At 37.6% G+C, this 13,093-nt stretch overlaps 1 protein-coding gene across 1 annotated transcript in view; it reads right to left on the reverse strand.

Moving 5' to 3' along the window:
- Positions 1-3,634: 3,634 nt before the first annotated feature.
- The window catches only part of ADAMTS20 (ADAM metallopeptidase with thrombospondin type 1 motif 20), an 84,029-nt gene continuing 74,570 nt past the window's right edge, over positions 3,635-13,093 (reverse strand). Inside the window, exons 29-38 of the mRNA XM_069866147.1 lie at positions 12,060-12,233; positions 10,406-10,576; positions 9,552-9,752; positions 9,296-9,425; positions 9,045-9,139; positions 8,852-8,946; positions 8,624-8,757; positions 7,799-7,890; positions 6,016-6,120; positions 3,635-5,344 (exon numbers count right to left, since the gene is read on the reverse strand). Of these exons, the coding sequence (XP_069722248.1) occupies positions 5,255-5,344; positions 6,016-6,120; positions 7,799-7,890; positions 8,624-8,757; positions 8,852-8,946; positions 9,045-9,139; positions 9,296-9,425; positions 9,552-9,752; positions 10,406-10,576; positions 12,060-12,233 (1,287 nt within the window). The 3' untranslated portion in view covers positions 3,635-5,254. The remainder of the gene's footprint in view (positions 5,345-6,015; positions 6,121-7,798; positions 7,891-8,623; positions 8,758-8,851; positions 8,947-9,044; positions 9,140-9,295; positions 9,426-9,551; positions 9,753-10,405; positions 10,577-12,059; positions 12,234-13,093) is intronic.

The raw sequence follows: 13,093 nt of genomic DNA on the forward strand, positions 1-13,093 counted from the left end.
CTTCCAAAAGAAGATCAAAACACTCCTGGTGAATGATGAACTGACCATGAATATCATTACCATGATCAATGAATGACCAACAGATACAACCGAAGTGCAAAAAAGATTTCATCCCACCCCGCATAAATATATGCTGCTGCTATGAATCACACTAGCCTTTCACAAAGAGAAAATTCATGAGCTCTCCTTGAATGTTCCTTGCTTCTGTAAATCAGACTGTAAAATAAGACCATACAGCGATTTCAAAAAGAGTCTTTCAGTATTCATAAATGTGGAGGTTTGCTTTCCAAAACAAAATAGTAATGGTATGCAAGACAGAAATTGCTTATTTGATTTCAGCTACTCTGAGAGAGAGTAGTTCTCTACCATTTACAGTGCAGGTTCTCCCTGTTGCGTGCTTTGTTTAATTATACAAATAGGGTTTGAAAAACATATGTGGACAAGAGAATTTTGTTGCAGAAACAGAGATAAAACACACACACAGATTAAAGAAGGAAATGTTTGTTAAAAAGGAAAAGGTTCTGGATGGCAGCACAGAGTCAGACATGAGACAGATGAGTGTATGCACAGCTGTTCATGTTTAAAGGCAGAATATACACATAAATACAGTTAGATCTTTGCTCTGCTCTGCTGCTACAGTATTTTCATTCAAAGAAATATCTATCATAACTGAACATAAGAAGAAATTTATCAGAAACAGAGCACAGATTGCTTCTCTAAATCTAGGATAAACAAAGCCCAGAAAAGCCTGTCAAGCTAAGGTATTGCAAAATAAACTTAATTGTCCAGAAGCAAACCACCTTATGTGGATGAGAAGATTAAATGTCAGATTCAACTCCAAGTCAGATAGGTTATTGTTCTGTTTGAATAAAAGGCAGGTAATTTTCCCCTGCCGTAGTCACATTTCCTGTTCTGTCTGAAGGAAAGCCAGTATCATGAAGAAGGAATGCACTTTAAAAGCAATAGCTTACTTTTTATATGATCTATTCAGCCTATTTCCAAACCAGATCAGAGAGAGAGAGACAGGGGGGGTGTTGAGGCCCCTTTGAAATTTTTTTTAATACATAGATGCAATGAGATGGTCTTGAAAAATCATAGACGATCAAGAAAAGGTGGCCAAGTACTGCAAGACAGCAAAGCAAGCCTTACATGAGAGATTGTGAACTAGTCCATAGAATAAAAATGCTTCCCCAGGGTTGCGACTCTTGGAGGACACTCTGCCACGCCGGTTTCCAGTCCTACTTTTACTTGTGCTGAGTGAGTGAGACATTACGTTCAGCACATGAGTAAGTATTAAGGCATCTAAGTGCAGCCTTTGGCATTTCATGGCTCATGAACCACATCTGCAACATCAGAAATATGGAAGTGTATTGTATCATGAAAGTTAATTTTTGGAAAAAGTTGCTGTGGGCTTCTTTGGAGTGCAGCTGGAAATGGTTTTAACTTATAAATAAAGTCAACATGGATTACTATAAAATCTCAACTGTAATGTTTATATATATAGATATATAATGCTAATTTTTATATTAATTTCTTATTTCAATATTCAATTATCTTGCTTCAATACTATTCTTGCACATAGTTTTCCTGCTCTCTATTTTTTAAGTTAAGGGTAAAATATTACAGCATATTTCTGTTCCACTTCTAATTTAAGTTCAGTTTCAATAGCCACAGAACATCAGTTTTCAGGAATCTGTTTGGTTTTTATGGAAACAATAAAAATCAACTCCTCACACTCATCACTAATCTTTCTTAAAGCCCTGCAAGATACAGACGGCGCTTGCCAGATAATAATATTTTATTCAGATTCTGAATTTCTCCAGGATTTCATGAAGTATGTCTTAGATATTTTAGTCTTTCAGTTAATAAGAAAAATACACAACCATCTATCAGAAACCTGCATAGACACATATATATGCTTAGAGCACACAGTCACAACTCTTCCCATGAACATTGGACTAGTTGATTGTACAACTTGTGTGTGTCCTGGATCAAATGCCTGCTCCTGTCTACAGGGACAGTGGCACAGCACACCACACCAGCACGAATTCAGCTAGGATGGAGACGTGATAGTGGACGCAGATCCAGGGTTTCCAGCTCCACTTCCACCTCCCAGATATCACCTTAGAGGAAATACAAGTAGAAGACACCTAGATGATACCTCCGTCAAGAGCTGTCACAGGCACTGCCACATGCCAGTATATCATTTCATAGCACAGCAAGTGATATTTTGTCAGATAAATGAGAGCAACAAGGTTTTGTTCATCTAATCCATCTTCAGCATTCAGTTTTCAGATAAGTACCAGATGTGTGTGTATGTGCATACACACAAGCAAGTACAGTTGTGTCACCTAATATTTGATGCTGTCATTGACAGAATTTTAAATGTCCTAGAAGACATCTAGCAAAGTATCGTTACAATCATCTTAAACTATTACTATTATTTTTCTGTGTAAAATAGTGATGGGACAATTCAGCATTTCATTTCCTAGACATCAATCAAAACTGGAGAGCTGTGTGACTGTGATTAGCTCTGGGCAGACTGACACACGCAGACCCACGAGGTGGAGCTCACAGCACTCACACAGAGCACCCCACTGCTCTGCCACGCATCTCAGCTGCCCAGTGCAATGGAAACCTGCAGCAATATCAATTAAAGGAGATGGAAACATCATACTGCAAATACAGACCATCGCTCTCATTTTATTGCTTGAATCTTTTATGACATATCAGCATCATCATGTCTCCAAATTCGTCAGAGCTGATCATCAGGTTACGTTTGCCTTAAATTGCCCTCAGGATATAAAGTTAGTAAGATGAAAAGAGGTGATTCATCCCTTTTTCTCAACAAAATCAAAATTCTAACACAAGAAATTCACAAAGTGCCACAACACATAGGTACTTTCTTCCTACTCCAGGATCAAAACTCCAAAGTAAGGAGAAGAGAACGAAAAGATGCAAAAAACTACAACACGATACAGTGGTTTTTTATGCAGAAGTTGACATTGGGCCACAGGTTTTGCTCTAATTATAGAAAATACATTTTTACTCAAAAATTACTAATATTACCCAATAAAAAAAATACTGTGTTGAATAATGGCTTAAAAATCACTTTGTTTTGTAGAAGATTTTCAGAGCAATTTTGTGGCAGCAGAGCTGAGTGCTTCCTAGCCTTGAACTGGAGTTTCAGGGCTAAAAAGAGAATGGTCCTCTTCGGGAGGGACAATGCCTACAGTTCCTCTTCTGCCAAAGCAGAGAGGTGAAGGGACCAGACTACAAATGATTGATCTGAGTTTAGCACAGGCAGGAGGAAGATTATTTCAGGTTTCTACACTATTTCACTGAACGATTTACAGGGCAGCCTCCCAAGAGATGTATAGGTGATTGTGGGGGGATGACTGGAAAGAGCACACAGACGTGGAGTTCGCCTCCCTTGAAATAGGATTTATTTTCACGGGAAATATTTGTGTGACTGTAACCTGTTTGTGTGGCACTTACTACAATATAAGTCTATGTATATTACTGCGAAGAATTGTTAAGGCTGTAGTTCTTCTGTGCATGAAGAAGTGTTTTTGAAACATTTAGTACGAAGCATCAATAAAAAAATGCAAAAGTATTCTGGTACCATTCACACAAGCAACTTTATTATATAAATATTTTATAAATTATAAAATTTTAATCATAAATGTAAACATTTCTAGGAAAATATTTTTTGTGTATTCTTAATGTTTATAATTAATATAGGGCACATAGTGCAAAGACACATTTCTGATGCAGAGATCACAAAATAATTACCTACATGTGTTATCTAAAAAGTAGCTGCTTACAGTTCTGTGGTAGAGTATTAGTTTTTAATCGACATATATATCTAATTTATGACTAACTTTGTGGGTAAAAATACAACCTAGCTGCCATTTGATCTACCAATTTTACTGGCATGCAAAATAGGTATTTGGTTTAGAGATCACATATCATCAGAAAAAGCATGTATAGCCATCTGGTATATACTGTACATTATTGTGCATGTAGAAAGTTTTATTCTGAATACCTGAGAGTCAGCCCTGAAATGCATGTATTTCTGCAGTTCTGAACTGTAAAGTAATACAAAACAACAAATCAAAGAGCTAGATCTTTCTTAAATTTTTAACTCTTTCATACACTTCTCTGGAAGAAAGAATTTTAACTAGGAGATGTTAGAACTGTATTTACAACCACTGAAAAATTAAACTGAGCCAAAGATGGACACGAAACACACTGTGGGGCTTGAGGCTGCCTCTGCTCAGAGTTTTCACTAAGGTTACTGAAAATAATGCTGAATCGTAATACGAGAGGGACACACACTACAGCTTTTACTAATATGCCATTGGACATAAAGGAGTAAGATGTATATGGAGAGTGTTTAAGTAAATGCATATTCAATCACATCCAAGATGCTACAGTAAACAGAATACGCTGCTTTTATAGCATACTTGGATAAGAGACAGGGATTTAAATTCAGATTTCCAAGCAAGTTGTTTCCTTATTTTCTTTTCCTGTAACCACAGCAAAACTAAGTCTAGACGTTTAATGTGTACAATAGAGATTACAGAGGTTAAACCACACTTCTCAGGATTACTGGTAGTGTTTAAGCACCACAAAGAATACGATGAAAGGGATGGGGAAAAAATGTTTTCTGACAGAGAACAAACAGATCTGCAGAAACTCTCTCAAGTACATTGGTTATAAACTTTTCTTCTATAAATTATTGTCAGATATTTCCTAAGAGGTTTCACAAAATTGAAAGCAATTTAAAATATTACCTGTCTTCTCTACATAGCAATAACTCATTCCTTTCTATATTTTAGTACAGTTGATCAAGATAATTAGTAGAATATTAGTTATATTAAATACTGCATAATGAATTGCACTGAATCAGTTGCAGGAAAGGTAATACAATTATGGTAGAGTTTAGGGTGTTACCCATAGTAGTAACCTCAGTGCAATTTACTTGCTAATATATACTGTGCATTGAATGAACGCCTCTCCATTAAAACCTGAAGGCTTATGATTGTGATTTATGCACTAGCTAGCCCACAAACAGATAATACATCTCTGAACAAACACTGAGGAAAAGAGGAGTTCTTAGTAGTGAGCATCACAGTAATGAGCATTACAGAGATGAAAGAATTAAAGATATACATATATACACAGCACCTACAATTTGCACCTCAATGGCGGATGTCCCTGCTTTGATGTTTCCACCACATCAGAGTTCTCATTGTATTTGAAGTTGGAGACCAGTAATTGTGCTAGGAATACATTTTCCACAAAATCCTCCACATCTTCCATATATTTTAGTACCATCCTGGGAATTGGAGAAAAAGAACAGTCAGTCTAGAAAAACAATTGAAATCACATCTGTACAAAAATCTTCTTGAGATTTACACACCATAGGCCTTTTGACAAATTTTACCTACAAATACTAAATGAAGAAACAGCACCAAAGCAGAAAAACGGGACAGAGATCCTTTATCAGCATCGTTGTGTACCTTCTTATCTGGCTCACCATCAATGCAGTCTTAAACTCTGCATATTCACCATTCTTATTCAACCAATCTTTTGGTTTTCCATACAGATCAAGTTGGAGGCAAGCAAGCTATATGGATCCTCTGTAGTAGGTTATCTTTAATAAAATTGGGAGGCGGGGGGAGGCATTTTGTTTATTTTTTTTTAAATTATTATGTATTTTTGAAACTTTTAGTAGACCTTATTAATATAACAATAGGCTATTAAAATCAGTAAGAGAAGGGTAGGCAGGAAGTGCTCCTCTGGATTGTATTCTGGGTGGTATGATTAGGCATGGTATGAGATCTTTAAATTATCAGGCCTAGATTTCACATTACATCTGGAAGAAGATCTGGATGGATCAGAGACCTTATGCACTATTTCTGATTCACATTTAGCTTTCACTTGCACCTCTAGAGGCACAATATTCCAAGTCATAACAGCCAGTAAAGGAAAAAAACATCAGCTTACGTGGGATTTGTGTATGTCAGCAGTTGCATAGTTGCCCTGAGCAATCCACCTAACCGTACTGGATAATCTCAGACCTGTACCAGCCAAATTAATGCTGAACTGTCCCTAAGGAGGGGGGGAAAAAAAAAAAAGGTGAAATAGAGAGGCAATAGAGTTCAAAACACTAAAACAACTTACACTTGCATGTCTGCACTTATCACTTGGTGTACGTCCAGATCTTAAGTACTCAAAGTTGTACAGACAGTACAAATACATAAACATGTTATTCTGCAGTAAGTAGGACTCATGCATCAGCTGATCGGTAGCATCTGTCTGCAGAGTCTGAATACAGAACGAATGCCAGACAATTCCAACTATTTTAGCCTCCTTCCTACATATGAAATTCTAATTTACAAAAAAAAATCCTGGAAGTGCAGGAACGGCGGCCTTTCTACTGCATTAAAAGCGCTAGCTTCAATGCAGATCTTGAATAGAAATGAGTCAGTGCATAAGCATGTAAGCAGAAGGACTTCCCAACAGAAGTTACAGATTGCAAATAGATTTATATTAAGCCCAAAGAATTTGCAGTTTGAAAGTATCCAATGCTATAATGAACTCTAACTGCTTTCTCGTCAGGAGTTAAGTCTGTCTGACTTAGGCAATTCATTTGTCCCAAAACTATACATAATTTTCTCTAGCTCCCTTTGACTGTGTCCACCCACATAGTGTGTTTTGAGTTTAAACACCTAGGATAGATAGACAACAGGGATTCACCTCCATACAAGTCTGAGCTAGTCTGTCTTAACTCCTTTGTAAGCAGAGAGCATATATAAATATACACTTCCAGAGGCCAATTGACTGCATCCTAAAGTGTTTAACAGGGTAAGATTGGGTGTTTTCTAGGAAAACAGTAAGATTGAACTGTTTTCTAGAGAATCTCATTTCTGCCAGCACACTCCAAAGGCAGCCTAGGTGGCTAGTTCAGACCAGGGCTATGTCTGCATTAGCAAGGACACTGCAGTACGAGCAGAGCTGTAGAGTGAAAAAGTGATCTCTGAGTGAAAACTCAGACAGCCCTATGTCTGTATACAGCACACAGATTAGGGTTTCACTTTGGACTAACTCTCATCTAGTCCCACAGACCAAATCCCCATTAGCAGCTAGGTTGCGTTAAAATCCTTCTTCTGGAGATCATAGCTTCGTTTATTTTCATCCAGAAATAACCTCATTCATGTCTTTCAAGACTTCTCTGTGATATGAACCAAAAACCAATAAATTGGAAGAATACAGAGAGTCACTTTAAAAAGCACCAACCAATCCAAACTAAAACACTGATGTAGACACACGAATGAACATATAAATTTGAAATCCTACAGCTAAACAGGATTGATTTCGTCTGGTAGTCTTCAAAGGTAAGAAGAGTCAGAAGAGAAGCAGGAAAGAAGAAAAATTCTGCAAGATTATGGAAAAGGAAAGATGCTGGAGGAGAATAAAAATTGAGAAGGAATTAGGGAAACAAAGGATATGTGTCTGCAGTTAGGGAGAGCAATACTTGAAATATGTAGAAAGCTGAATATGAAGCCTAGAGGGAACGTGTGGAGTAAACAATTTGAGGGAAAAACAGAAAAGACAAAAAAATATGATGTAGCAGGACAAAAAGGAGTAAGAAAAAACTACTTATGACTAATCCACCCACTGAACAGAATACAAGATCAATTTAGAACCTTGCAGCTCTAAACCAGCCATGCAGATTTTCCCCCTCCCCATACATGCACATTTCAAGGGCAGAAGAAATCATAAATACCTGTGGGCATCTGGCAGCACTGTAGCAATCTCCAGCTGTAGCAAATGGAACTGCTCTCCCAAGTATTGTCTGAGCAAAAAGAAAATCTGTGGCTAGAAAACAGAAGATTACTGAACACTAAAACTGCTGCTTTAGAAGGTCAGGTGAAAACAGTGAGAAAAGGCATTATCATGGGCGGGGGGCGGGTATTTTGAGTGGGATTTTTGCTTGTTTGTGGGAGGGTGTTTGTGTGTTTGTGGGTTTTTTTTTAGCAACTACGTTTTAAATCACCCATTTTGGTTGTATGTAATCTCAGTCCAACCTACAAGCCCAGATTTCTACCTGAGATAGGAAAGGGATGAAGGGCAGGCAGATTTGCACTTGCACGCAGCTCCACTTGAGATGATTGTCAGCCACCTTGCGACCTTCAGGAAGGGGCTTTAAAGTGCTGCAAGATTCCTTCTCCATTTAGTAAGTCTACCAAGGTCTGAGAAGAGGCTAGCTACGAGACAGGAAGACTTCCCAAGAAAAACAGGACAGGGACTAAAAGGAAATGGAATAATGGGAATAAAACCTTAGGAACTGGAGCTAGTTCACATATAAAAGATGTATCTGTAAGATACCACTTGACCACCTGGGACAAACCAACAAAAGCAGTAATGATGGTTTCTCCATTTTTTTTATTCTTTGAAATTCCCATTTAATTCCTAAAGGAAATAATAATTTTGTTTGCCAAAACCCAGTATAATTGGATCCATAAGTGGATCAAAATAGTAATTTCATAATCACAACCATGTGCAATTTCAAAAGAACACTCACATTAGCTAAAACTGCCAAAATGCTTACTTTTAATTTGCATGGAAGCTACATCAAATCTTATTTTGCTAAAAACTGTGAAGCCAGCTGCAAGGTAATCATTTCGACAGGCACAGTCTTGCCTTCTGCTTCCATTGAAAGGACATTCATATGGATTCTGTAGCCTAGAAAATAGCAAAGATTTAGTTTTCCTTTTGACGTTTTCTATAACATTGGAAGACATAAATGCATGTTAGAGTTACAAAACTGCCTTTGCACCTGAATCCATATACTTCAGAGAAGTTGTCTGCTTCACCTTTTAGCAATGTCAAATATTCTTTGGGATTCTCTAAGTGCATGCCTGAGCAATAAATCTGCAAGACAAAGCAGAACCATTTAGAAAAATCTTTATTAGAAAGGTATTATTTCATAAAAATATATGCTCATAAAAACTCATAAATATTAAGAGTACCTTTAGTATCCTTCCCTTAACGTTAAGTAGGTATTCACCATCCTTTCTAATCCCTTTTGTAATCTGGATATCTTTGCAGGTGGTAAGAATTTCACCTTCAAATGAATGATTGAATCATATTAATACTTCACGAACAGAGTTTAATTTTGTGACTTACTTTTGCATAATTATGCTTCAAATATATTTATAGCTTTTGTATAAATAACCTGGGAAAACATTAAGCTCAACTGAAAATTGCAGCTGTCACTTACATTCTTCCTCATGGCAGATCTTTCTGGCATCTGGTTTTATATGTGGCAGGCACAAGTCACTGGATAAGCCATTTTCAGTCATACATTCTACGGTCCTCTCCTTCACCCCTACTCCACAAGACACTGAGCACTAGATGTGGATATCCATCAAGAGTTTAGAAGGTAGTAAATAATGAACATAATTAGGTCAGCAAATTAGTCTTGACATCCGTGTTTGAGGCAGCTATCAAAAATGAGCTTGCACATCTGTACTCACCTTGGTCCACTTCCCCACTCTCCAGCTAGCTGCTTGTGAACATCCTTTGATATTACATTTATGGTTGTACAGGGATGGCTCTACCGGGCATTCTCGGTAAACTACAGTTCGAAGGCCATGGGCGTACTGACTTTTAACAGAATGGATTCCAACACAGTACGTAACTCTCTGCTGGTAATGAAACCCGCAGCTGGTTGAGCACTAAAATAAAAACCCCAAGCACAGGCATTACTTCTATGAAACTGAATCTTCTCACAGCATTGCAATTACAGAAAAGTCAGCTCTGATCCTTGCTTTAGCAACAGCCTTAATCCAATGCGTGCTGCCTTGGGGCTGGTATTATACATTAGCGTGCAGAAGTGAGGATATGCAATAGTTATGCATGCAAGGAGATGGAAAGGACCGTGCTGCTCTTCTTTCAGAGCTCACAGAGGTTTCAGAGCAGTTCTGCCTCAGTTGCAGTGCACAGACAGACATGCACAGGTAGATAGTGCAGGTGTGTAAGGGAAAAAAATACTAATCCACTGCTACACTGACATCAAGGAAAATATTATTGTTTGTTTCAGCTTGCAAGAGAGTTTCCTGGGACCAGGAAAGGAATTCTGTTGCAGAGACTGCTGTCCCCTAGCAGGTGTTCATGGCCCCAGCCAGGGGAGACTAGATGACTGATAACCGTCACTAAAATAAATCGTGGCTGATTGGAAGGTTCAATGTGGAGAAAGTTTAGGCGCTCATGTTCAAATCAAAAAATTCTTTTTTTTTTTTACTTTGCATGCAATGTATATTTTACAGCAATGCAACATTCTTAAATGTAAAGTTATATAAAAGAAGTGCTAGCAGTATAATTAGTTTACCTGTGACAGGTCTGCTGTAAGCACAATGTATTTAGAGGGAGTTATCCTGCAGTTTTTTGTTGATAGAGGCTTTGTGGCAGGATCACAGAAACTCTCATCCACTTGGAGATGGTTTTCATCCACACATTTAACTTTCCGGTGTACTTCCTTTCTTCTATATGATGCCAGGCACTGAGTATGAGAAAAACAGTCACAGTGTTTGTACTTAAGGTAGCCGTGTACAGAACAAGGATTTTGCCAGTTGCCATACACCACCAACTTTTGTGACATCAGTCACTGAATCAAAATCCTTTGCATTGTTTTTAAAGTTCAGGTACATCTAATCAGCTAAAAGCTAACAGTGCACAATGACACGACACCCTAACTGCTGGGTGGGACTGAGGAGAAAATGAAAATGTCAAGCCAAGATAAGTTGAGTGAAAAAGGACTTAAGTTAAATATGAAAGAAATAAGTTGGGCTTGAAAACAATAAAACTAACCCCTGTAAGTATGTATGTCATATTACACTGATAAAACAAAAGAAAACAAAACTCCCTATTAATGAAGCCAGTGTCAGCTTTGGGCAGCAGGTATCTGTTGAGCCTGTGCATTTACTCCCAGTACCCTCTCACTTCTTGGTGGAATTCTGAGACGTTTCCACCATTTCTGATTTTAAGAGCTTCATATGAGAAGAGAACACTTGGAAGACACATACATCATCATCTTTCCCGCAGTATAGCTTAACAGAGGAATATGTATTTCCAAACTGTATGAATACAACTCAGGTTTTTCAGAGCACCAGAAAATGATTTATATTTTAACAGCAACCGCTTCTACAGCTTTGTGTCCCTGAGTCTTTCGAGTCTTCATATTCAGGGCTTCAGGGGGTTTGCCCTAGGAAATTTAACAGGGCAGATTACTAAGATGCCACAACTGCATAAACTGAGTTTTGTATAACATCACAGTAAAAGACAGACTCTTCTGTACAGCATTTCAAATATTACACAACTTTTCATTCTCTCTCCCCCTCACTTTGTATGTGTTTGTATGTTTGGATACATGGGTACAAAATTTATTCAAATTTTACCATGTAGAAAATAGTTATTATATCTTTAATAATGACAGTTCTCTCCTCAAGGTATCCTTAGATATTCTTGAGTATGAAAATGTGTATTGGGTAGGAGATTGCTGAGTTTTATTTTGCTTCTTTTCTTTCCTGGTTAGTCTTCCATATAGATTTTTGAAAAAAAAAAAAAAAAAAGTTGTCTAAAGTTTTTACCTCTGGGGTTTTCACTTCCAGCTGACATTTTATCTGTATTTCTGTTCTTACAAAGTGGGTTATTCATAGTGAGGTTTTATTAAATATTTTATGTGATATATAAAGAATTTTATAGTCAAATGATACAAATTATACAGTCCCTGCTCACAGCTCCACTAGAGCTTTTGTCTACACCAGTAGACAAACGAGTTCTTTACAAAAGAGCAAACAAAGCTTTTGACTTTTTTTGTCACTCTTCAGGTTTTCAAGCTTGCAGAATATCCAGCATGGTCACTTCTTATTCAGCTTTCAGAAATGTATCAAAATGTCAAAACAAAACAAAAAAAACCCAACACAAACCAGAGAAAATTCATGACATCATTCAATTCCTTCATAAAAGTTGAAAGTTTGACTTACATCTTCCCATTCATCTGCCAACCACTGGTACTGCCTGCAGGCAGGCAGCCAGCAATGCCTCTTGCTAGCAGGCTGGGTACCAAGATTACATATCGCTTCACTCACTTGACCCAGGCCCTTCAGCTCACAGTAGACATCCCTTTGCTGAACTCCCACTCCACATGATACAGAACACTAAAAATTGATCAAAATTAGGCATGTCAGTGTGAAATGAGATAGTACCCAGAAGGTGGCACGCTTGCCATTATTACAGATTTTTAGTATATTATTTAAAAATACACCTCATTGCCTCTACCATACAAGCGTTTCATTGTATCTGAAAAAAAATCAAATAAATGTGAAGCTACAATTAAAATTTTTAAGAAATATGGTAAAAAATGTATCTGAGATACCTAGACTGATCTTTCTGCTTATACAATTCACAGTAGGAGCAATCACTATAGGAATATGTAAAGCAAGCAAGATTAAACAATTTAAGCTCTGAGTTTATATAATTCCTTTATTAGAGACTAACTAAATGAAAGAAAACTCTGAGTATTTCAGGTTGAAAAATCTTGCAAATTGTCTAGTATTTTGAGGATCGTTCTCTTACTTTGTAGGTAGTACTAAGGATTTTGAATCCTTTTTAAAAAGGTTCAAATCCTTTCTGCCATACACCTTCCATCCTCCCTACTGGCTAAAGGTATGTCAGCACAGCAGTGACAGCCAGCCACCTTTTAACCTGGTCAGAAGCATGATTAGGTACCAAATCCTAAAGACTCAAGGCTAACCATGGAGCAGTTATTGCTCTATCAAGCGTGGCCAGCTTGCAAAGAGTGGCAATGTGTCTCTGTCAAATGTGGCAAACTTTATTTTGAAAGAATGAGTGAAAGGCAAAATATTGCCATGTGCTCAGCTGCACACGATTTCACAGTCAGGTGAGAGATCTTTCATGAGATCAAACCAGGGAAAAAGTCGGTATTGTGCACACGGTCTCTTGTCCTTCCACCACAAAATTGGCTTCACTTCAATGTTCAGACTACGATATCAATCAC

This window comes from Phaenicophaeus curvirostris, chromosome 1 (genome assembly GCF_032191515.1).
Source record: "Phaenicophaeus curvirostris isolate KB17595 chromosome 1, BPBGC_Pcur_1.0, whole genome shotgun sequence".
In the NCBI taxonomy this organism is placed as follows: Eukaryota; Metazoa; Chordata; class Aves; order Cuculiformes; family Cuculidae; genus Phaenicophaeus; species Phaenicophaeus curvirostris.